The 25611-nt window shown below is 43.8% G+C and overlaps 1 protein-coding gene across 1 annotated transcript in view; it reads left to right on the top strand.

The window, feature by feature from the left end:
- Positions 1–25611, top strand: part of HPS4 (HPS4 biogenesis of lysosomal organelles complex 3 subunit 2) — a 231277-nt gene that overhangs the window by 82440 nt on the left and 123226 nt on the right. The window contains exon 9 of the mRNA XM_069214693.1: positions 11917–11953. Within this exon, the coding sequence (XP_069070794.1) occupies positions 11917–11953 (37 nt within the window). The remainder of the gene's footprint in view (positions 1–11916; positions 11954–25611) is intronic.

Below are 25611 nucleotides of genomic sequence, written 5' to 3' on the forward strand. Positions count from 1 at the left end.
GAAATGCAACCCTCTGTTCTGCGGCCCATTTGGCACCAGTAGAGGTGGGAAATTAGCTATGCAATTAGGCATGTTGCACTATCAGGCTAGTCACAACTCAAGGTGAGCTGCCTGATGTACTCCACGAAGGAAGGGTTTCACCATCTTGTTTTGGTGGGACTAGGAATTCTGGAACAGGGTTATGCCCACTCTCCATAGGAAGTGGTTGTATAGGGGGTGTAGGCATCCCAAGGTAAATAGCCCATTGGCTACTACCCTACACTCCCCTGAATGCCCCTAAATTGAGTATTTAGGTGGCCCCTACATCAGTACTTCAGATTCGACTGACTGAAGAAGAGGACAAAGTAGAGCCGATCAGTGTGAGAACTGCGGGCAAGCTGAGGACTTATGGCACCAAACCTTGCCTACTCTCAACAATCACAAGAATCCGGCTCGTCCTGCAGCTATGCATCTTCCAAAAGCCTCCTTGGGTTGCCAACATTTCGCCAACCAGCCAGCGTCTCCCTTGGAGTGGAGGAGCCACTTCCTTACATCTGCAGGCACTGACCGTACTCACCCAGTCTTACCTTTTTGCTGGCCATCAGGCCCACCAAGGGAGTAGCTCCACAAACATCGACTGTGCCCCCTTGCTCCCAGGACCCTTAGGAACTGAGACTACCTTTGGGACCTCACAGACTTGTCCCAAGGCCTCCTCTGTAGCCTATTTCTAGGTGGTCCTCCTTTTTTGCCAGCGGTGCAGTGCGCAAGGCTACCGACCCGACCAGCACCTCTACACCCGAACACTACTGAATCTGCTGGTGGCTCACTTGACCATGTCTCCCTAGCACCTTAAGCCCTAAAGGGGGACCCCAGAATACATTTGCAAATACCTCTCTGCAGTACATACAGGTTTCTCTCACCATAGGAAAGCCTTACCGGATATAAGTGCATTTGTGTGATATTTTTGCCTGTGTAAAAAAAAATATTAATAACTCCTATCAGTACTTACCTAAGTCTGAAGATTTTGATGTCTAAAATAACATACAAATCAATTGTATTTTTCTAAATTGGTCTTGAGTTTCTTCTTGAGTGTGTGTCTCATTTATTAACTCTCTGTGTTCAGCAAATGCTTAGCACTACCTTCGAAAAGCCTAAACTGCTTGCCCACACTACCACAAATGAGAGCATTTAGGGTTATTATTTGAACCCCATTAGCCAATAAGGGTTGCCTGTACCCTCTGCATAGTGTACCCCCACATTGGTACACTACATAGATAACCAGCTTCCAACAGCGACCATCATGGTCATCATCCTTTTTTTTGGAGGGGGTGGCAAGGGTGGAAGCACAAATTGATAAAGCTGATAAATGTTTATATATGGTAGCCACCTAATCCCAGCACCCACATACTTCAATCCGTTGATTATTGAACAAGTAAAAGCCTCAGCTGCCTTGTGCAGCAGTGAGGACAAAACAAGCACACACAGTTCAGCAGTCACAAGTGTCAGTAGGACTCTTAGGGAGGGGCCACATGGGTATGACCAGGTGCTGCATACTCTGTTCTGAAGACTGATAGAATTCCCTGGCACCGATAGTGCTCACCGCCATGGATTTCATGGCGGTTCCTGCCGCTGGAAATCCACGGCGGTAAGCAGGGTCACAATACCGGTGGCGGTATTGTCGCGGCCGCCGGGCTGGAGACCCAGGTCTCCAGGCCAGCGGTCGTCTCCGCCCTGGTGGGCAAAGAGTTTGCGGTGCTACAATCACCATCTTCTTAGCTTTCAGGAACAGGCAGACTTGAATCAGAAAACCCAATTTTTCAACACAATTTTGGCATTTTACTGGGACATACCCTATTTTTACAATTTTTTGTGCTTTTAGACTCCTTCCAGTTAGTGACAGACATGGATCCCGGAAACCGAAACATTTCTAAAAAGTAGACAAAATTCTGAATTAAGCAAGGGGTCATTTGTGTAGATCCTACAAGGGTTTCCTGCAGACAATAACAGCTGAAATGAAATAGTATTGAAATTGAGGTTAAAAAAACTGCAATTTTTCTCCATGTTTTACCCTGTAACTTTTTCCTGCGTTGTCAGATTTATTTAAAGCAATATACTGTTACGTCTGCTGGACTCTTCTGGTTGCGGAAATATAAAGAGTGAAAAATAGGTAATAAGAAAACCTTTCTATTTCCAAAATGGGCACAAGATAAGATGTTGAGAAGCAGTGGTTATTTTTAACATCTCTGGATTCCGGGCTGCCCATACTAGCATGTGAATTACAGGGCATTTCTCAAATAGACATCTTTTTTACACACTGTCTTACATTTGGAAGAAAAAATGTAGAGAAAGACAAGGGGCAATAACACTTGTTTTGCCCTTTGTCCCCCAAGTCTCCCGATAAAAATGGTACCTCACTTGTGTGGGTAGGCCTAATGCTTGCGCCAGGAAACGCAACATGGACACATCAAATGTTTACATTGAAATCTGACGTGTTTTTTGCAAAGTGCCTAGCTGTAGATTTTGGCCTCTAGCTCAGGCGGCACCTAGAGAAACCTACCAAACCTGCACATTTTTGAAAACTAGACACCTAGGGGAATCCAAGATGGGGGCTGTTACCCAGAATCATTTGCAAACCTCAAAAGTTGGGCAACAAAACACTTTTTCCTCACATTTTGGTGACAGAAAGTTCTGGAATCTGAGAGGAGCAACAAATTTTCTTCCACCCAGCGTTCCCCCAAGTCTCCTGATAAAAATGGTACCTCACTTGTGTGGGTAGGCCTAGTGCCCATGACAGGAAATGCCCCAAAACACAATGTGGACACATCACATTTTCCCAAAGAAAACAGAGCTGTTTTTTGCAAAGTGCCTAGCTGTGGATTTTGGCATCTCTCCCTCAGCCGGTACCTAGGGAAACCTACCAAACCTGCGCATTTTTTAAAAGTAGAAACCTAGGGGAATCCAAGATGGGGTGACTTGTGAGGCTCTCACTAGGTTCTGTTACCCAGAATCCTTTGCAAACCTCAAAATTTGGCCAAAAAACACTTTTTCCTCACATTTCGGTGACCGAGATTTCTGGAATCTGAGAGGAGCCACAAATTTCCTTCCACCCAGCGTTCCCCCAAGTCTCACGATTAAAAATGGTACCTCACTTCTGTGGATAGGCCTAGTGCCTGCGAAAGGAAATGCCCCAAAACCCTATTTGGACACATCAAAATTATCAAATACAAAACTACCTTTTTTTTTTTTTTTTTTTTTTTTGGGGGGGAGGTGCGGGGGGGCACCTGCGTTTTTGGTCCTGGGCTCAGTAGCCATATAGGGAAACCTACCAAACCCAAACATTTCTGGAAACTAGACACCTGAGGGAGTCCAGGGAGGTGTGACTTGTATTGATCCCCCAGTGTTTTGATACCCAGAATCCATTGCAAACCTCAAAATTTGTTTAAAAAAAGCATATTTTCCTCACTTTTCCTTGGGGTGTCTAGTTTAAAAAAAATTCTGGGTTTGGTAGGTTTTCCTAGATGAAGACAAACCCGGGATCAAAAACATAGGTGCCCCCTCCCCACCAAACATAGGTAGTTTTGAAATATATCATTTTGACGTGTCCACGTACTTCTGTGATGTTCCAAACACTAAAATTGTGAAAAGAAACACAATTAGGTCATGTTAAAAAGACCCCTCGTCTACCAACCAAGTTGGAGGCATGCTTTATCATCAGGGTCCCACCTGAGACACCTAGCGTGTCACAGGTGTGTTGCGATGCCTGATTGCAGCGGAGCAGGTTTTGTCATTTTTACCCCACATACTGGTTGGATTTGGCACGAGGGTGAGTGATGGTTCAGTAGATCAAATTTTATTAACAAGACATTTCACAAAAATGAAATTCACTGTTAATAACTGGAAGGCCAAAAAACGGAACCAATGATTCGCAGCTCGTGAGCTGTAAAGCCGCATAAATGCACCAACTGCTTTGCGGTCCATTCACACACCTTTCATACAGGACATGCACAAGACCATTCACTCCTCCAGCCATGGGCCCAGCACATTACAACACTTGCATCGACAGCGCCACTCAAGCGCCCATCACTTACATACGCCCACATGCCTGATACAGCAATCAAACCAGCCGATGGGAGTGTGTGGACTGACATTTGGCTGGCACCGCCAGCCTAGTGCCACCCCACGCACACCGCCAGCCAAGCGCCAGTCCACGCACACCGCCAGCCAAGCGCCAGTCCACACACACATCGCCATCACTTTTTTTTTGTGTATAAACAACAAAGAAACCACTAACTAATTATAAAATAAGTACAAAACTACAAACACAAAATCTCTAACTGAAAACATGACAGAAATATGAAATTGAACATCTGAAAACATAAAACAGGAAGTTTACGCTCACGGTATTTCCCCCCAAAAAATTTGGGTGTGGTAACTCCTGAAACAGCCGGCCACACACAGCCCAGGCTTTGAAGGGCAATCAGGGCAGTACATCTGGCTCTCCCTTCAGATACCTCTTCGGGTACATACTCTACATTTCTTAGTGGGCAAGTATTTTTTGGGAGTGGGAGGAAAGTGTTCTGGAAAGTGGCAATCTTTCAATCTAGCCACATCCTCCACCACTGCTACTCTAGAAACTCTTGCCTGTTCCACCACAATAAGGCTCTCTATCACTGGCTCCTGAAATTTAACAAATGTCATCCTTGACTCAGGTGAACAATCCTTGAACACAATAAAAACATTAAAAGTTGCCAAATGAAATAAATGTATGGCCAACTTTTTATACCACACGTAAGACTTACGAAGAGCAGTGTAAGGTTCCAACCTCTGATCTATTCTATCAACACCACCCATGTGCTTATTGTAGTCCAAAATGTACGCAGGTTGGCGCACTTCGGCAGCCTGACCCCAAATAGTCACAGGGGAGGTACTCTCATCATGGATGGTAGATAGCATGTACACATCCCTCCTGTCTGAAAATTTCAGAGCTAGCAGCTCATTATTCCGCAAGGCACTGCACTGTCCCCTCTCAAGGTTTTTACAGACAAGCTCCCTTGGATAGCCTTTCTGGTTAGAACAGATTGTGCCACAAGCAACAGTGTGCACTCTAAACAACTCCTTGAGCAACTGCACTCCAGTGTAGAAATGATCTACATACAAATGGTGACCTTTGTTAAACAGTCGTCTAGCAAGTTCCCACACAATTTTCTCGCTAACTCCAAAAGTGAGCGGACAACCAGGGGGGTCAATACTGGAATCCGTACCAGTGTAGACACGGAAATTATACACGTATCCTGTAATACTTTCTGACAGCGTATACAATTTAATTCCATACCGTGCCCTCTTGCTAGGAATGTACTGCTTAAAAACCAGACTCCCCTTGAACAGGACCAAAGACTCATCTACACTTCTCTTTGCCTGGAACATATACCTCTGAAAACCGATCTACAAAATGATCAAGGACAGGCCTAACCTTAAAAAGACAGTCGCAATCAGGGTGATCTTGTGACAAAGCTAAAGCATTGTCTACAAAATGGAGCATCTGAAGAAGAAGCAAATAGCGATTAAAAGTCATAGTTTTACTGAGTGCCTGGCCCACTGTTGCTTCTGTGGGTAACCTACATGGATGGCGATTTTGGGGGAGGGTGGTGCAGTATGGGGGGCATTGGTGCCTGATACGGGAGAGCGGATCCTGTTGGATGCACTGTGCCCCACGGGACTGCATGGGCTAATTTCGTGGCTCCGCTGCTTGGCGCACAGTAATAAACACACCTAGCCATCCCCACGGGCCCACGTCAGTGTTATAGTTGCTAGACAGTATGGGGAAAGCGGATAAAGGTCAATCCTGCTTGAACCTTGAAATCAGGGACTCTTCTAGGGCCTCGTAGGGTACCTTGTCCGATAGGGAGCAGGCATTGGGCGTCGCAGGATCATCATCACTGGAGACAACCCTACTAGTGATGCAGACCAGCCTGCAGCTTATCGATGGGAAATTAGACAATCTTTGTATGGATCACATCTCTCCTAAACCCAATAAACATTCCACGTGACTCACGGAAGTGGAATAAAGAATCTCGTCTACGGAAGACGACCTTTAAACCATTCACACAAAATGCTTCAATATGAAGAAGGTGCTCGCTGTCATCCAAGAAAGTGGATTTCGAGATGCAATAACCTGCACATCACTGGGGTGCCGGAATCGATTGATGTAGGCAAGATGGAGACATAAGTGGAAAAGATGCTGCTCTCTGTGTTCAGCACTGAAGCTCTGTCCCCACTGCTGGTGGTGGAGCGTGCACATGGTTCACTCAAGCCACGACCCCCTCCGGGTGCGACGCCCCAGCCGATCATTGCCCGGCGTTACCAGGACAGAGACATTGTTTCCAGACTTTTAAGTGAGAAACAAACCATCAGCTACCAGGGGAATCAGATAGCATTCTATCCTGACTTCACAGTGACTGTCCAGTCAGCTCAACGTGAATTTCTCCCTATATATAAAAAAAAAAAGCAGCTCCAGAGAGCCGAACTATGCTGTGCTGTACCCGACGAGACTGCAGGTGGAATTTAAAGGGGAGCAACACTTCCTCACTTCCCTGAAGGCGGCGAAGAGCTTTCTACTGACTGTAACGCCACAGAAACAAGATAAGCCTGTAGATAACTTAGCGGAAGATGATGTCTAAATCACTGAACTAGCAGTGGAGCCTGTGTGTTATTCGTAGATGCCTGTGCTAAACTGCCTAGAGAGTATGGGATTGCATGAGGCTTGGAGGAGGGGGGTGGAGTGCCCTCCCTCAACTTGTTTGTTTAGGCACAGGTGGTGTGACAATGCAACTTCCTGACAACCTCCGGTCACCCGGAGGCACCTGGTGATCCCCCCCTAAAGGGGCACCCCAAATGGTTTGGTTACGAAGTGCCAACTCTTTTTGTTTACTGTTTAATGAAAATGCATGTTTTTGTATTAAGATGGAATGTCTTTAGCAATGTTGCAATGCTGAAGGGGGTGTTTATGTTCTGTTATTGCGCCGCTCATTTGTCACACATAATCATTGGCTATACACACACAATGCGCCTGCTATGATATTACCCATTGCCATTAAAACAACAGCCCTACTAAGATGGTTAGACTGGGGGGGGTCCGGTGAACCTCATCTCTTGGAACGTACATGGGTTAACAATCTCCACAAAACCAGGTTGGTCCTTAACTCCCTAGACCAACATGGTATACATATTGCATTCCTCAATGATTCTCATCTAGAGCGGAGTACAGAAAAAACTGTGGGTGACAGCTGGATAGAATACAGGTTGACTTTGTCTTTTTCTACGTATCCCTGTGTCCACTTCACAGTCACATAGTCCCTAATAGATGACCAGGGTTAGCCTGGCAGTCATGCAGGGGTGTCTATACGGCACACACCTCACATTGGTCAATACCTACGCACCTAATATGGATGACCCTGATTTTTGTATGTCGGTGTGGAGCCGTCTACACGGCTTGCCTGCATCTACCATATTGTTGGGGGGGGGGCTTAACGTTTGTTTGGATGCGAGACTGGATAGGTTTAACCCAGCGGACGGTCATGGCAATAGGGCAGCCACCATTCTCCGGGCGAGTATGGAGGAAAATGGTCTGGTGGATGAGTGGTGCCTTCGGCGCAAAGAGAGGGCACTTTCACGTTGTCGGTGCATGGAACATGGATACGGTTTGATTATTGGTTGATTTCACAAGAGGCCTGTCTGTGTGTTGGAGTCTGAGCATCTACCCAATGCCTTATTCTATCAATCCTCATTGGTACTTCGTCTCGCACTGCCAAATGTGTCTCCTATACCCTTCACATGATGACTCAGAGCGTCAATGCTGCTGGATACGACATCCTGGAAGGGTTGCGGGTGGCAATTGTGGACTTTTTTGCTATGAATTTGGGGTCCGTGAGTGGTTGTGATACTCTGTGTTAGGCTTTTAAAGCCCCGATCTGCGGGGTTTGTACCAGCAAACAAGCCAGGTACTAAACCCTTTGAAGTTATCTCCACACCATGGAGGCCCACCTCCAGTCAGTAGAAAGGGATGACGAAACCAGCCTGCAACTGGCTACACTTGCCAAAATCCACGAGTGCCTCACGGATTTTCAGGACATTTCGGAGCAGGAATCTGAATTCTTCTCGAAGCACCATGTAGCGCGAACACAACAGTGAGGGTGGGAGGATGGGGCATAGTGTGGCACTCAAATTGCGGATGCCTGCAGGGCAGGGATCTATACTAAAGATCACTGAAGCGGAAAATAGAGATCGCTCCAAAATGCCCTCCATTCTGTCGCATTTCAGAAATTTTATTCTAAACTTTACAGAACTCAGACCACAGCTCCTATGTCAGATGTAACAGGAGATCGTGACAATACTGCCTTGGCTTGGCCTTCTTAGGGCCAATGCGAATATCTGTGGCAGCCAATCACTGTGGAGGATATTAAGGAAGCAATAAGGTCCATCCCCAACTGGAAGGCTCCCGGAGTAGCTGGATTGATAAGGGAATTCTGATAAAGAATATGCTAATTTGTTAGCCCCTTATTTGCATACTATGTATGAGGAAGCATAACAAAAACAAATACTACCTCCATCGCTTAAGGAAGCATTGATAGTCATTCTGCTGGAGCTGGATAAGCCCCCTGTACTTTGAGTCCTATAGACCTCACTCTCTATAAACGTAGATGCGAAAATACTGCCTAAAATCCTTGCAAACATCTTACAACTACTACTCCCCTTACTGGTTCTACCGGACCAATCCGGCTTTGTTCCATCTCGCTCCACGTCACATAACTGCACCTTCTTTGCTTTGCTACATCAGCTGGACCTCTCTATGCAGGCGGCAGCCGTCTTAGACGCTGCTAAAGCATTTGATTCCATTGCATGGTAGTATATGCTCACCATTATGACCTGCATGGGTTTGCTGGAGGAGTTCCTTCGCTGGGTCCTCCGTTTATATGCAGTGCCAACAACACGCGTGCATGTGAATGGGCATACCTCAGATGGATTACTGGTGAGGGGTGCCCATTGTCGCCCCTGCTATTTTCCGTCACCTTGGAGCCTCTGACTTGTGTCATTCTCCAAAGACATGCTGGTGTGACACTGCGGTTTAGTTTGAGACCAATAGGCATCTCAGTATATGCAGAGGACATGGTGTTGTATGTACAAGACACCTCGGTACACCGCTCTCCGGTAACCCGGAAATACATCAGATTTAAACACTATGTGGGGCTTCGCATCAACTGGTCCAAGTCTGGTATATTCCCACTCATACAAGACACACTGAACTGTCCCATTGAATTACCGCTGAAGTGGGACACTGACCTGGTTAAATACCTTGGGATTTGGATCCACAGGGATCCTGAATTGGTGATCTGTCATAATTATGGCACAGCAGTTTCAAAACTGGAAGATCGGATATCACGCTGCACACGCTTACCACTGTACCTAGTGGATAGAATAGCAGTATTGAAAATGGTGGTGCTACCAAGGTTTCTACATCTGTTTGTCAATGTTCTGATAATCCTATCCATGCCCTTTTTCACAAGACTTCGGTCCCTACTTCTGAGTTTGGTGTGGACGGAGAAGCAGCCCAGGATCAGCTGGAATTTTATCACCTTGCCATATGAAAGGGGAGGATTCAATGGTCCTGAAATATATCTCTATGTGCACAGGCTCATTTCGCACACTGCTGAAAAGTGGCACATGAGTATATACCACATGTCGCTGTGGAACACGATGCTGCCGCTTCCGTGCTGCTCCGGGCTTTATTAATGCATCGATGGGAGGGAATTCCACATGCGGAGATTCACACTATACACTCCACTACACGTTTGGCAGATGCTAGGGCGCTTGGTAGGGAAACATTCATTTTATGCTCCGGCACTACCTCTGTACCATCACCTGGTGCTTCCACACACAGGAGGATACAGCGCTTAAACTGCTTCATCTAGCTGGGTTAAAGACTATGGGAGATGCTTACTCCAATGACACATTTGTGGACCTAGAGGACATTAGCACCACACAGCTGTGCACCCCACTTTTCCGGTTTATCACAGGCATAGAACAGCTATCCGTCAACTTTATCCCCAGTTCCCCAGGGTCCCTCCTATCCCTCTTATACACACCGCTTTATAGGTGTTGCTCACTACTGACATGCGTCACTATTTAATAATCAAAGTATATTTTGCAGCACAAGCAGATAGGCAGCGGACAATGGACAGGGCTCAGGGGATCGGGAGTGAAGCACTACGGAGAGAAATACCCTGCACTGCAATTTAAGAATCATCCACTTGAAGTTTCTTCATCAAATGTATAATTACTCCTGTGAAACTCCGCAGGTGCGGGTTGCAAGATGATGCCCACTCTGCACACTGTGGGAAAGGGGAAGCTGATTTCATGCACATGGCCTGGTATTATAAGGCTGTATCTTCGTTTTGGAGACACATAACAGAGGCTCTTACAGAGATGGTAATGGAGCAAATCATTTGCGATCCTCTGGTATGCTTGCTGGGACTGATTCATGGTCGTCATCCAGCTCACCATCGATTTGTATCCATTGCCTTGCTAATAGCAAAGCGCAGAGTGGCTCTTCACAGGGGTGGCAGGACTAAACCCACTAAGATGCATTGGTTACATAATAGGACGTATTGGTAGACTCAGTTAGAATTATATACGTAGGAGTTGCCTAAAGAGTCGAGGCTGAGACATATGGCGGTCCTTAATCACATATCTCCTAGAGCATACAGACAAAGAAAGCTGAGGAAGGGAATAGGACCTGCCCAAATGTGGTAAAACCAGATATGAGACGTTATGAATGTAATGTACATTGGGGAAGTGCCATATAGCATAATGCATTTATGAATCAGTGAATGGGGGGGGGGGGGGGGACGATGGGTAGGTGCATGTTTGAGTAGATGTTTTTCTTGTCTCACTGTGCATGTCACCTTTGAAAATTTGAACCTGACTTAAAAACCTAATTTAAACAAAGTATTTGTTTCTTTCTAAAAGAAGTAACTGACATAGAGTGATGCTTATTTTAAGATAGATTTCTGGTAGCAAATAGCACAAAAGATTTTCCGATAAGGCATTCATCTCACTAAAATTGAGATCGGACCTCTGTTTGAGAAGTCAATGTTAATATTCCTGTGTTTTTTCTCTATCTGGTTGTGTATATGTACTTTCCTTGGAGTTGAAACCCAGGGATAAAGGTGTGCTCAGAAGAACCTTTTAATAATATTGCATTTTTTTAAGGAGGATGTGCTGCTGAAATTATTCAGTTCTATCTATGCTTGGTAAGAAATCAATTATAAAAGTAAACATCTATTGTTTATCAATGTAATAAATTCCCCCCAGTGAACATTTTGTTTTGTAAATTAAACCATGCCTATGCTGTGGTTCATCTTGTGAGTGTGTATCAGCCGAGGTCAGATGGAAAATATTTCCAATACCCTACAACTGAGGGTTTGAAGGACCTGAGTGGCACAGAATGACATGTTTCAGCCAAACAAATATCTTACTTGAATATAAATGGAGAAAAAAGTGCTAGCAGCGCAGGACACCCAGGCTTGTTTGAATGAAAATATCCACTTCTTAAGTTCTGGATTCAATGGAGTGCACAGACTGCACTTGGAGATATACAGTTCATACCGGGGAAGTAAATTGATGTTCTCACCAATCGTAGTATATAGCGGACACCCAGGCTAGATTTTGCAATGGATAGAGTAAAACAGAAGCTGGGGCATAAGAGTGTGTTGAAGTGACCTCTTACCAAAGGTGACATGTCATGAGAAAGCAGCATGGTTACTGCTCAGTTTTCTAAAATAATTTAAGCTATGCTCCACTTTGTGTATAATCATTCTCTATGCTTAGTACTCTTGCAGTTGAAGTATTTTTTCTCTCATGTTATCATTCCTTCTGTTACAGATAGATGCTGAAGATGGAAATATTTGCCAAGGCCAGGGTAAGCAAGAGATGAAATGTTAATAGTAAAACATAGACATTAGAACTGTAGCCCTTTTGTATAGGTGAGACATCCACATTTAATTTAGAGTCTAATATGTTTTAAACCCAGTAAACAATGCACATTCTTGTAGTTCCAAAACATGTCTTGACAACAAAAAAACTACCTGCAACGAGGGCAAGTAACTGCACCTAGCCAACAAAACGTTTGTATACAAAAACGACAACATAGGCAGAGTTATGAAAAATATAACATTGTCAGAATAAATGAGAAAGACGGTATAAACGCACTTCACATGTACAGTAAGAGCTTGTGTGAGAGAAAGGGATAAAAGCATACTGCTTATGCCAATTGAGTTCTAGGGTTTGTTGAAACATTTATCATAGAGGAAGTAGATGGAAGTGACTGACTTAAGTAGATGACTCAAAGCTGGTGTTCATTCTTTGGCCTGTGAAAGATAACAAAGTTACCATCCTCGAGTATATAGAACCTGGTGACCAATTAGAACAGAAGCACATTTAAATTTTAACTTCAGCCAGTGCCGTCTTCAGCTTGTGGTCCTTGGTGGATATGTTGACACTTGCTTAACTAATGACACTGTGTAGTGGGGGTCACAGGTAGTTCACTACGGGGCTTAGGGGCAAATTAATTCCACTGTTGGGTCTAGACGACAATGACTGATGGGAGTTGTGAATCCTTGTCTGTCTCCCCCCCCCCCCAGGTTAGGAGGCCTTCATGTATAGTTGGGAATGTGACCTGTTCAGATGAATATCACAAGGTTTCTTAGCTAGAACATAGCAGGTGTTAAGGCCAAACAATTGGATCAGGGGTGGGTAAGGTTTGTTACCCAGTTTGATGTAGTCTTGCTGCAGGAGACACCTGGGCACAGGAGCACTTTACCCTGGTTGGCAATTAATCTTTTGATGTGCAGGCACTTCCCTCTCATGATTCACAAGCCGTGTTACCTTGTTCCGTATTAATAATCTTGTTCGGGTTTCTTCTATTCCTGTAAGGCACAATGGAATCCAGTTTTTGTAGGTTAATGTTTCCAAGTAGTTTAATTTTTTTGTAGTGAATTTTTAAAATGCTTTGTGCGAGGTAGGATGTCAGATCGAAATCTTGTTTAACGCATTGTCAATCCTTGAGTCAAGGTCCCTCTCCAAAATTAAATCTTTTAATGTGCTGTTTGGTGGGGGGATTTTAATTGTAAGATAGGCCTTAACTGTATCTTCCCAATCATTTTTTTGGGTTGAAGATACTCCATTTTGCCCACTGTCATGAGATGCCAGAGGGAGACAGCTCCTTCAGGCTGCTGGGACACTTGGCCTGTCTAATACTTTGGGCAAGGGGGTGGTCTCCCCTGGCCAGCGACCAACTTTCATTGGGTGGGGCAGACGATCAGTCTTTGATTACGTTTTGGTTACTAGTTCCCTCGATAGTAAACTTAAATTTGGTATGGTCCATGAAACTTGTTACAGCGACCACCTCCCAGCTAGCAGCATCTTAGAGGCCTCTCGATTGTTAATTATTTCTGTGAACTCTATTACGTTTGAGCTGACTGGACCTAGTAGATCTCCCAAGAGGGGATGGTTTGATAAAAAACTTTAGGGCTGCAAATAAACAATTGAATGATGCCCTTAACCCCTTTCCCAAAGACCTGCAGGTTATCTCTTTGGCCAGGCTGCTTATAAGAAGGCTATTAGGGCCAGGAAGATGTCCCTGAAAGAGGATCGGTGGGAGTGCCTTATATCCACCTGCCATTCCAGGGATGCCAAGGGGTTCTGGGAAATTGTAAAGAGCAAACATGCTACCTCATGCCCCAATTATGACGTTGGTTCTACCGTTACCCTGTTTCAGTAGGTGGCACATTTCTCTAAGATATACACCTTAGGAAAGAGTAGTGGCATGGTGGTACCTATGCCCTCACCTAGTATTTTGTTTGAGCTAAGTGTGAAGAAGGTAAGTCACGTCGAGAAAAGAGACGTAGATAAATGTGTGTATATGTGTATATATATATATATATATATATATATATATATATGTTCGATGGCATGTGTAGCTGCAGATACACATGCTGTGCACAGTCCGCCATCTGGTGTTGGGCTCGGAGTGTTACAAGTTGTTTTTCTTCGAAGAAGTCTTTTCGAGTCACGAGACCGAGGGACTCCTCCCATTTCGATTCCATTGCGCATGGGCGTCGACTCCATCTTAGATTGTTTTTTTTTCCGCCATCGGGTTCGGACGTGTTCCTTTTCGCTCCGTGTTTCGGGTCGGAAAGTTAGTTAGAATCTCGGAAAAAAACATCGGTATTGTTTGCGTTCGGTATCGGGTTAGTTAGAACAAATAGACACCGAATTTTGAAGAGCTCCGGTGGCCCTTCGGGGTTTTTTCGATCCCCCGTCGGGGCCTGGTCGGCCCGGCCACGTTCGACTTCAAGGCTGATGGAACGGACCCCATTCCGCTTCTGCCCAAAATGCCATCACAAGTATCCGTATACGGATCACCATCTGGTCTGTAACTTGTGCTTGTCCCCCGAGCACAAGGAGGATACTTGTGAAGCCTGTCGAGCGTTTCGGTCGAGGAAGACGCTGAGAGACCGAAGAGCCAGGAGACTACAAATGGCGTCCACGCCGACAGGTCAAGATCGTTTCGAGGAGGAAGAAGAAGCTTTCTCCGTCCACGAGTCGGATTCTGAAGAACTCGGCGCCGAAGAAACACCCAAAACCGTGAGTAAGACGTCGAAAATCAAGACTCACGAGAAGTCCACAAAAGCCCAGGGGACGCCACCGCCAACAGGCCATGGCTTAACCCAAAAACTAGGTGACCCATCCAAGGCACCGAAAAAGGGCATGCTGGTGTCGAAGTCATCCGACTCCGGTCGAGATACCGCCACACAGCAACCTCGGAGCCGAGATAGCGGCTCTGAGAAACTTCGGCACAGAGACAGCGGCACCGAAGAATTTCGGCACAGAGACACCACGCCGAAAACAAAGAAGGTTTCTTCGGAGCCTAAAAAGACTTCCGAAAAGGTTTCGGTTCCGAAACATCCAGCCTCGGAGCCGAAAACTAGTTCCTATACAGAGGAACAAGGATTAACCTCCCAATTACATCGATTTGGAGAGGAGCTTCAAGCTGTAGAGCCTGACTACACGCAAAGAAGGCTTCATATTCATGAGGACACAGGGAAGATAACCACTCTTCCCCCGATCAAAATAAAAAGGAAACTTGCCTTTCAACAAAAGGACAAGCAACCACAGGCAAAGGTGGCAAGGAAAACAACCCCACCACCGTCTCCACCACCATCAATACATGCATCACCAGCAACAACTCCACCACTGATGCACTCACCAGGTCATACTACAATGAGTCAGGATGATCCCGATGCATGGGACCTTTACGATGCTCCTGTGTCTGACAACAGCCCAGACTCCTATCCTACAAAACCGTCACCACCTGAGGACAGTACATCCTACACACAGGTGTTCGCAAGGGCAGCTGAATTTCACAACGTCACCTTACATTCTGGACCAATTGAGGATGACTTTCTGTTTAATACCCTATCCTCCACCCATAGCCAGTACCAAAGCCTTCCCATGCTCCCAGGAATGCTAAGACATTCAAAACAAATATTTCAGGATCCAGTTAAAGGCAGAGCCATAACTCCAAGGGTGGAGGAAAAAGTACAAGCCACCGCCAACAGATCCAAGCTATATTACAACACAACTAACACCAGACTCAGTAGTTGTAGGGGCAGCTCGTAAGAGAGCCAACTCTCATACCTCAGGAGATGCACCACCTCCAGACAAGGAGAGCCGCAAATTTGATGCTGCGGGAAAAAGGGTTGCAGCACAAGCAGCAAATCAATGGCGTATTGCCAATTCACAAGCACTTTTGGCAAGATACGACAGAGCTCATTGGGATGAAATGCAACATTTCATCGAACACTTACCCAAGGAGTTCCAAAAAAGAGCGCAACAGGTGGTGGAAGAGGGACAAAGTATCTCAAATAATCAGATACGGTCTTCCATGGATGCAGCAGATACAGCTGCGAGGACAATAAACACTGCAATCACGATACGAAGGCACGCATGGCTGCGCACTTCAGGGTTCAAGCCGGAAATCCAACAAACTGTGCTCAATATGCCATTTAATGAACAGCAATTGTTTGGGCCGGAGGTGGACACTGCCATTGACAAACTCAAAAAAGACACCGATACAGCCAAAGCCATGGGCGCACTCTACTCCCCGCAGAGCAGAGGCACATTTCGAAAAACACCTTTTAGGGGAGGGTTTCGAGGTCAACCCACAGAAGCCACAACCTCACAAACAAGGCCTACTTACCAGGGTCAATATCAGAGGGGAGGTTTTCGGGGGCCAATTCACAAGAAATCGAGGAAAATTCCAAGGCCCCAAAACTCCTCAAAATAAACAGTGACTCACAAGTCACACAACCCCATCACATAACACCTGTGGGGGGAAGACTAAGCCAATTTTACAAACTTTGGGAGGAAATAACAACAGACACTTGGGTCTTAGCAATTATCCAGCATGGTTATTGCATAGAATTTCTCCAATTCCCTCCAAACGTCCCACCGAAAACACACAATATGTCAAAACAACATATAGATCTTCTAGGACTAGAAGTTCAAGCATTGCTACAAAAGGACGCAATAGAATTAGTACTAAATCTACAAAAAAACACAGGAGTTTACTCACTGTACTTTCTGATACCCAAAAAGGACAAAACTCTGAGACCAATACTAGATCTCAGAACACTAAATACCTACATCAAATCAGACCACTTTCACATGGTCACATTACAAGACGTAATCCCACTGCTCAAACAGCAAGACTACATGACAACATTAGACCTAAAAGACACGTATTTCCATATACCAATACATCCTTCACACAGGAAATACCTAAGGTTTGTATTCCAAGGAATACATTACCAATTCAAAGTGTTGCCATTCGGAATAACAACTGCCCCAAGAGTTTTTACAAAATGCCTGGCAGTAGTACCTGCACATATCAGAAGGCAGCAAATACATGTGTTCCCGTACTTAGACGACTGGTTAATCAAAACCAACACGCTAAGACAGTGTTCACAGCACACAAAATATGTCATACAGACCCTTCACAGGCTAGGTTTCTCCATCAACTACGCGAAGTCACACCTTTTGCCGTGTCAAACACAGCAATACTTAGGAGCGACAATCAACACAGCAAAAGGCATTGCCACTCCAAGTCCACAAAGGGTTCAAACATTTCACAAAGTAATACAGGCCATGTATCCAACACAAAAGATACAAGTCAAAACGGTAATGAAACTCCTAGGCATGATGTCTTCATGCATAGCCATTGTCCCAAACGCAAGATTGCACATGCGGCCCTTACAACAGTGCCTAGCATCACAATGGTCACAAGCACAGGGTCAACTTCTAGATCTGGTGTTGATAGACCGCCAAACATACATCTCGCTTCTATGGTGGAACAGTACAAATTTAAACCAAGGGCGGCCTTTCCAAGACCCAGTGCCACAATACGTCATAACGACGGATGCTTCCATGACAGGGTGGGGAGCACACCTCAATCAACACAGCATCCAAGGACAATGGGACATACATCAGAAGCAGTTTCACATAAATCACTTAGAACTGTTAGCAGTATTTCTAGCGCTGAAAGCATTTCAACCCATAATAACCCAGAAATACATTCTTGTCAAAACAGACAACATGACAACAATGTATTATCTAAACAAACAAGGAGGGACACACTCGACACAGTTGTGCCTCCTAACACAAAAAATATGGCATTGAGCGATTCACAACCACATTCGACTAATAGCACAATTTATTCCAGGGATTCAGAACCAGTTGGCAGACAATCTCTCTCGAGATCACCAACAAACCCACGAGTGGGAAATTCACCCCCAAATAATAAACAATTACTTTCAGATTTGGGGGACACCTCAAATAGATCTATTTGCAACAAAAGAAAACTCAAAATGCCAAAACTTCGCATCCAGGTACCCACAAGATCAATCCCAAGGGAATGCTCTATGGATGAACTGGTCAGGGATCTTTGCATACGCTTTTCCCCCTCTCCCTCTCCTTCCATATGTAGTAAACAGGTTGAGTCAAAACAAACTCAAACTCATACTAATAGCACCAACATGGGCAAGGCAACCTTGGTACACGACACTACTAGACCTGTCAGTAGTACCTCATGTCAAACTACCCAACAAACCAGATCTGTTGACGCAACACAAACAACAGATCAGACATCCAAATCCAGCATCCTTGAATCTAGCAATTTGGCTCCCGAAATCCTAGAATTCGGACACTTGCACCTCACACAAGAATGTATGGAGGTCATAAAACAAGCTAGAAAACCTACCACTAGACACTGCTATGCAAACAAGTGGAAAAGATTCGTGTATTACTGTCAGAATAATCGAATTCAGCCATTACACGCATCTCCAAAAGATATAGTAGGATATTTACTACATTTGCAAAAATCAAATCTAGCCTTCTCTTCCATAAAGATACATCTCACAGCAATATCCGCTTACCTGCAAATTACTCATTCAACTTCACTATTTAAAATACCAGTCATTAAAGCGTTTATGGAAGGATTAAAAAGGATCATACCACCAAGAACACCACCTGTTCCTTCTTGCAACCTCAACATTGTCTTAACAAGACTCATGGGTCCACCTTTCGAGCCCATGCATTCTTGTGAAATGCAATACTTAACGTGGAAAGTTGCATTTTTGATTGCCATCACCTCTCTAAGAAGAGTGAGCGAGATTCAGGCATTTACCATACAAGAACCATTTATTCAGATACATAAAAATAAAGTGGTTCTAAGAACGAATCCTAGATTTTTACCAAAAGTTGTCTCACCGTTCCACTTAAATCAAATGGTAGAATTACCAGTGTTCTTCCCACAACCAGATTCTGTAGCTGAAAGAGCACTACATACATTAGACATCAAGAGAGCACTAATGTACTACATTGACAGAACAAAACTAATTAGAAAAACAAAACAACTATTTATTGCCTTTCAAAAACCTCATACAGGAAATCCAATTTCAAAACAAAGCATTGCCAGGTGGATAGTTAAGTGTATTCAAACCTGCTATCTTAAAGCAAAGAGAGAGCTGCCTATTACACCAAAGGCACACTCAACCAGAAAGAAAGGGGCTACCATGGCCTTTCTAGGAAATATTCCAATGAACGAAATATGTAAGGCAGCAACATGGTCTACGCCTCATACATTTACCAAGCACTACTGTGTAGATGTGTTAACTGCACAACAAGCCACAGTAGGTCAGGGTGTACTAAGAACATTATTTCAAACTACTTAAACTCCTACAGGCTGAACCACCGCTTTTGGGGAGATAACTGCTTACTAGTCTATGCACAGCATGTGTATCTGCAGCTACACATGCCATTGAACGGAAAATGTCACTTACCCAGTGTACATCTGTTCGTGGCATGAGTCGCTGCAGATTCACATGCGCCCACCCGCCTCCCCGGGAGCCTGTAGCCGTTTAGAAGTAGATCTTGAACAATTGTTCATTTGTAAATATATTACTTTAACCTTTATTATGTACACACGTATTCATTCCATTGCATGGGCACTATGACTAAGATACACAACTCCTACCTCACCCTCTGCGGGGAAAACAATCTAAGATGGAGTCGACGCCCATGCGCAATGGAACCGAAAGGGGAGGAGTCCCTCGGTCTCGTGACTCGAAAAGACTTCTTCGAAGAAAAACAACTTGTAACACTCCGAGCCCAACACCAGACGGCGGACTGTGCACAGCATGTGAATCTGCTGCGACTCATGCCACTAACAGATGTACACTGGGTAAGTGACATTTTCCATATCTCTATATATATATCTATATATATATATATATATATATAGATATATATATCTCAAACGTAGTTTAATATCAACAATGCCTCAGCCATCGTACGCCATTTCACCTGCAACTGTCATTCCCCGAATCCCAGTGTCCTATCACTATGGTTACCGCTGAGATCGCTGTGAACATTCTATAACGAAACACCACAGTAAGTTCATTGAGGCATTTTGGCTAGTCCATCTTACAAGGCCCTATGGACCTCTGTAAGGCACATATTATACTTTAAGCCCTGATTTTAACTAATATTTTAATGCCATCTCATTACTAAATATTGCCAGTTCGTGGAAGTCAGCAGTAATTGACCCTGTTTTTAAAAAGGGCAACAGACAGGACCCTGCACATTACGGACCTATTTCTTTACTTGATTTGGTCATAATTGTGGGTTAAGTCATCCTGCAATGTATAGAGGACTTGGTGCAAACTAGTAATATCCTATGCCCAGCCCAGTATGGGTTCAGGGAAGGAAGAGGCACTATGAATCAATACCTGAACCTGATAATTGGTAAATACGTGGTTGCCAATAAGGCTGCACTTCACCTGGCATTCATGGACCTCAGTTGTGCCTTTGACCAGGTTATCCAGTCCAAATTATGGGGTATATTGGCCACCTTTGGCTTGTCGCAGCCACTGGTGGATTTTTTGCGGGTCTTCTATAGTGATGTTAATGCGTATGTCAGACACACGAGCAGGGAGGGAAATGTACAGATTTCTTCAGTATTCTCAGGGGGGTTCGCCAGGGATGTTTATTAGCGCCCATTCTTTGTCTTCTTTACATTGACGGACTAAGTTCCTTTTCGGTATTTGTCACCTGTACCAATATGCCGACGATGCCGACCTTTCTGGTAACCCTAATGGGCTCAAGTCTTTGGTTAATCTATTTGTTGAGTTCATGGACAATCTGGAACTAAATACAAACATCAGAAAAACACATTACATGTTATGTGGTAAGCGCTCTGTTAAGCCAAGACCTATCACCATTAAGGGGAAGTCCATTGCGAGGGTGGCCACTTTCCTTTATTTAGGAGTAACTTTTGACCATCTCTGCCTTGTGAATCGATGTTTATGGTTTAATCAAGCCTGTGGCTTCCTTTTTAGATTTGCCACCACGGTGGGCAGTAAACCCATTGAGACCATTTTGCAAATTTATAAAATGAAGTGCTGACCTGTGCTGATGTACAGTGCTGCAATATGGAGGCATAGAGCCTTTTGGGAATTCAGCGGGAGGAGGAGGTTGCTAGGAATGGGTCCTGCCACTGCTACCCTTTTTGTGCTTGAAGAGTTTGGCCTGGATTATGCTGAGGATGACGCTGTTGTGGCCTAATTGCTTTTGTGGGTTTCCTTATGGTGTGGAGAGTTCACAGCATTTAATAGGGATGTGATAGAGGGCTGTTCAGGTTGCAACAATGGCCATAGAATTCTGTGGCTTAGCCACGTCAAGAGTGTAGACGAGACCCTGGGCTTGCTTGAATTATTTTCCATCCCGCCCCTGCTTAGAAAAGGGGATAGCAAAATGGCTAAGGATTTTTTTTTTTGACCTATGCAAGGGAGAGGAGAGAGAAAATGATTTTGGGAATGCCAGTTTTGTCAGTACTCCCACTTTTTAAAACGTCTGTCCTTGAATCTTACCTAACTTGGGTTAGACGGCCTTGGGAAAGATCGCTCCTTACAAGCTTTCGCCTGGAGAAAGAGGTTATGGTCCCCCTTTCTTCACTAGAACTGAAATACTTATTAAAAGGCATTATAAGTTCTGTCAGCCACCAGAGAGATCTTGCATACTGTATAAGTAAGAAAAGGTTAATGGTGAGAACCAGGGATAGTGGCCCAAATGGAGCCCAGAAGTATCCGTTTTGGAATTTAGACCATGGCCTCCGTCGCTTTATGGTCTTATTCCGACTTAATTTGCTTCCATTAAATTATTTAACTGCAAATTGGTCCTTTTTTGGAGAAATGTCAAAATAATGTAATTGTTGTGATTTAGGATGTCAAGACGTTAATTCTGTTCTCTTTGTGCTGCATGGTTACCTTTACGACGTTGTTACTTACATCCAATGTTTTTACAGTATAGGGTAACATCTGTTGAGATGGCAAGATAGTTTCTCTTTTCTTCCAAGAATGCTGTAATATGTATGAGAACATTTACATTTTTTAAAACTTTTATGAATTCATATTAATGGATTTCTGATTGCTGCAAAAGGGGGTGGGGGGTCCTTCTACCTTTACATCTATGGCTGGTTGCCATGTTAAGGGGGAGCTTATTACAGGAACAGTATAGGATAGTACACAGTGTGTGTGTGTATATGTATGTATATATATATATATATATATATATATATATATATGTATATATATATATATGGAAAATGTCACTTACCCAGTGTACTTCTGTTCGTGGCATGTTCCGCTGCAGACTCACATGCTGTGCACTATTCCTGCCATCTAGTGTTGGGCTCGGAGTGTTACAAATTGTTTGTCTTCAAAGAAGTGTTTTCGAGTCAAAAGATCGAGTGACTATTCGGTTCCATTGCGCATCGGCATAGACTCCATTGTTAGATAGTTTTCCCGCAGAGGGTAAGGGAGGAGTGATAAAGTATATAGGTAAAAGATGAGAGATGTCCATGCTAATGTAAAGATATATATACATATGTACAAAGGTTTGTTACTTAAACGGCTACAGGCTCCCGGGGAGGTGGGAGGGTGCATGTGAATCTGCAGCGGAGCATGCCACTAACAGATGTACACTGGGTAAATTACATTTTCCGTTCTATGGCATGTGCAGCTGCAGATATGCATGCTGTTCATAGACTACAAAGCAGTTTGCCCTCCCATAAAAATAGCTGTGGTTAGCCTATAGGAGTTGAAGTTGTTTGAAATAATGTTCTGAGTACTGCTTGGCCTACTGTGGCTTGTTGTCGTGATAAAACATCTACACAGTAGTGTTTAGTGAATGTATGTGGTGTTGACCAAGTGGCTGCTTTACATATTTCAGCCATTGGTATATTCCCTAAGAAAGCCATTGTAGCACCTTTTGTCCTTGTAGAATGTGCTTTAGGAGTAACTAAGAGTTGTGTTTTGGCTTTAATGTAGCATGTTTGGATGCATCTTACAATCCATCTTGCTAAACCTTGTTTTGATATGGGATTGCCTGTATGAAGTTTTTTGAAGGCTACAAAGAGTTGTTTAGTCTTTCTAAATGGCTTAGTTCTATCTATATAGTACATTAAAGCTCTTTTGATGTATAATGTATGTAAAGCTCTTTCTGCCACAGAATCTGGCTGTGGGAAGAAGACTGGCAGTTCTATTGTTTGATTTATATAAAAAGGTGATATAACCTTTGGAAGAAATGTTGGGTTTGTTCTTAGTACCACTTTATGCTTGTGTACTTGGAAGAACGGTTCTTCAATAGTAAAGGCTTGGATTTTACTTACTCTTCTTAAAGAAGTAATTGCTACAGGGAAGGCAACTTTCCATGTTAAGAATTGCACTTGGCAAGAGTGCATGGGCTCAAATGGTGGTCCCATAAGCCGCGTAAGCACTATATTTAAATTCCAAGAAGAGACTGGTGGTGATCTGGGTGGAATGATATGTTTCAAACCTTCCATGAAAGCTTTAATGACGGGAACTTTAAATAAAGAGCTGTGCTGTATATTTTGTAAATATGCTGAAATTGCAGTAAGAACATTTTTTATTGAAGAGAATACTAACTGTGATTTTTGTAAATGAAGTAAGCAGCATACAATGTCTTGTATTGATGCTGTAAGAAGATCAATATGTTTAGATTGACAGTAATATACAAATATTTTCCATTTGTTTGCATAGCACTGTCTAGTAGTGGGTTTTCTTGCTTGTTTACTAACTTCAGAACATTCTGATGGGAGTTGTAGATATCCAAACTCTATGACTTCAGGAGCCAAATTGCTAGATTGAGTGATTTGGGATTTGGGTGCCTGATTTAGCCTTTGTTTTGTGCCAACAGATCTGGTCTGGTTGAGAGTTTGGAGTGTGGTACTACTCACAGGTCTAATAATGTTGTGTATCACGGTTGACATGCCCATGTTGGTGCTATGAGTATCATGTTGAGTGACGTTTGTCGCAACTTGTTGACTAAAACGGAAGGAGTGGGAGAGGGGGAAAAGCGTAAACAAATCTCCCTGACCAGTTGATCCATAGAGCTTTGCCTTGTGAGGTTTTAGCATTTTGTGTTTTCGCTTGTGGCGAACAGATCTATGATTGGCGTTCCCCACTGTTAAAAGTATTTTTGAGGTACTTGAGGATGAAGCTCCCATTCGTGTGTTTGTTGGTGATTTCTGCTGAGGATATCCGCTAATTGATTGTCTATCTCTGGAATGTATTGTGCTAACAGGTGAATTTGGTTGTGGATTGCCCATTTCCAAATTTTCTGGGCTAGCAGGAAGAGTTGGGATGAATGTGTCCCTTCCTGTTTGTTTAGGTAATACATGGTTGACATGTTGTCTATTTTGATAAGGACCTTCTTCTGTGTGAGAAGAGGTTGAAAGGCTTTCAGTGCTAGGAAGACAGCTAACAGCTTCAAGTGATTTATATATAGCTGTCTGTGTTTGACATCCCTTTGCCCTTGAATGTTGTGATTGTTTAGGTGGACTCCCCAACCAATCATTGATGCATCTGTTGTAATTGTGGTCTGAGGCACAGGGCCTTGAAATGGCCACCCTTTGCTTAGATTTGTGGAATTACACCACTGAAGGGACATGCATGTTTGGCAGTCTATCAACACTAGATCTTGCAGTTGACCGTGGGCCTGTGACCATTGTTGTGCAAGGCACTGTTGTAAGGGCCGAATGTTTAGTCTTGCGTGTGGAACAATTGCAATACATGATGCCATCATTCCTAAATTCTTCATGACAAATCTGACAGTGTATCTTGGATTTGTGTGATTACATTTTGGAATGCTGGTATCCTTTGTGTATTTGGACATGCTAGCGCTTGCTGAGTATTTAGTATTGCACCCAAATACTGTTGAATTTGTGTGGGTTGTAGATGTGATTTTTGGTAGTTTATTGAGATCCCTAGTGTGTGTAAGGTTTGTATTACGTAATGCGTATGATTTTGGCATTTTTATTAGCCAATCGTCTAGATATGGAAAGACATGTATATGTTGTCTTCTTAGGTAGGCTGCGACTACCTCTAGGCACTTTGTGAATATCCTTTGGGCTGTTGTTATCCCAAAGGGCAACACTTTGAACTGATAGTGCTTTTTTTGAATGACAAATCTGAGATATTTTCTGTGTGCAGGATGGATGGGTACATGGAAGTACACATCTTTGAGTTCTAGTTCTGTCATGAAATCGTGTTTTTGAAGTAGTGGGATAACATCCTGTAGAGTTACCATGTGAAAATGTTCTGACAGGATGTAAAGACTGAGGTTCATGAGATCTAATATTGGCCTGAGGTGCCATCCTTTTTGGGAATTAGGAAATACAGTGAGTAAACTCCTTTCCTTATTTGAGATTGTGGTATCAATTCTATTGTTTGTTTGAGTAGTAGAGATTGGACTTCTTCTTGTAACAGACTGATGTGTTCCGTGGATAGTTTGTGTGACTTTGGTGGTATATTTGGAGGAGTGTGTATCAATTCTAGGCAATAGCCATTGCGGATAATTGATAGTACCCAATTGTCTGTGGTAATGTTTTGCCAATTTGTGTGGAACCGTTGTAATCTTCACAGGAGATGTGTGGAGTGG

This window comes from Pleurodeles waltl, chromosome 11, assembly GCF_031143425.1.
Source record: "Pleurodeles waltl isolate 20211129_DDA chromosome 11, aPleWal1.hap1.20221129, whole genome shotgun sequence".
Lineage (NCBI taxonomy): Eukaryota > Metazoa > Chordata > Amphibia > Caudata > Salamandridae > Pleurodeles > Pleurodeles waltl.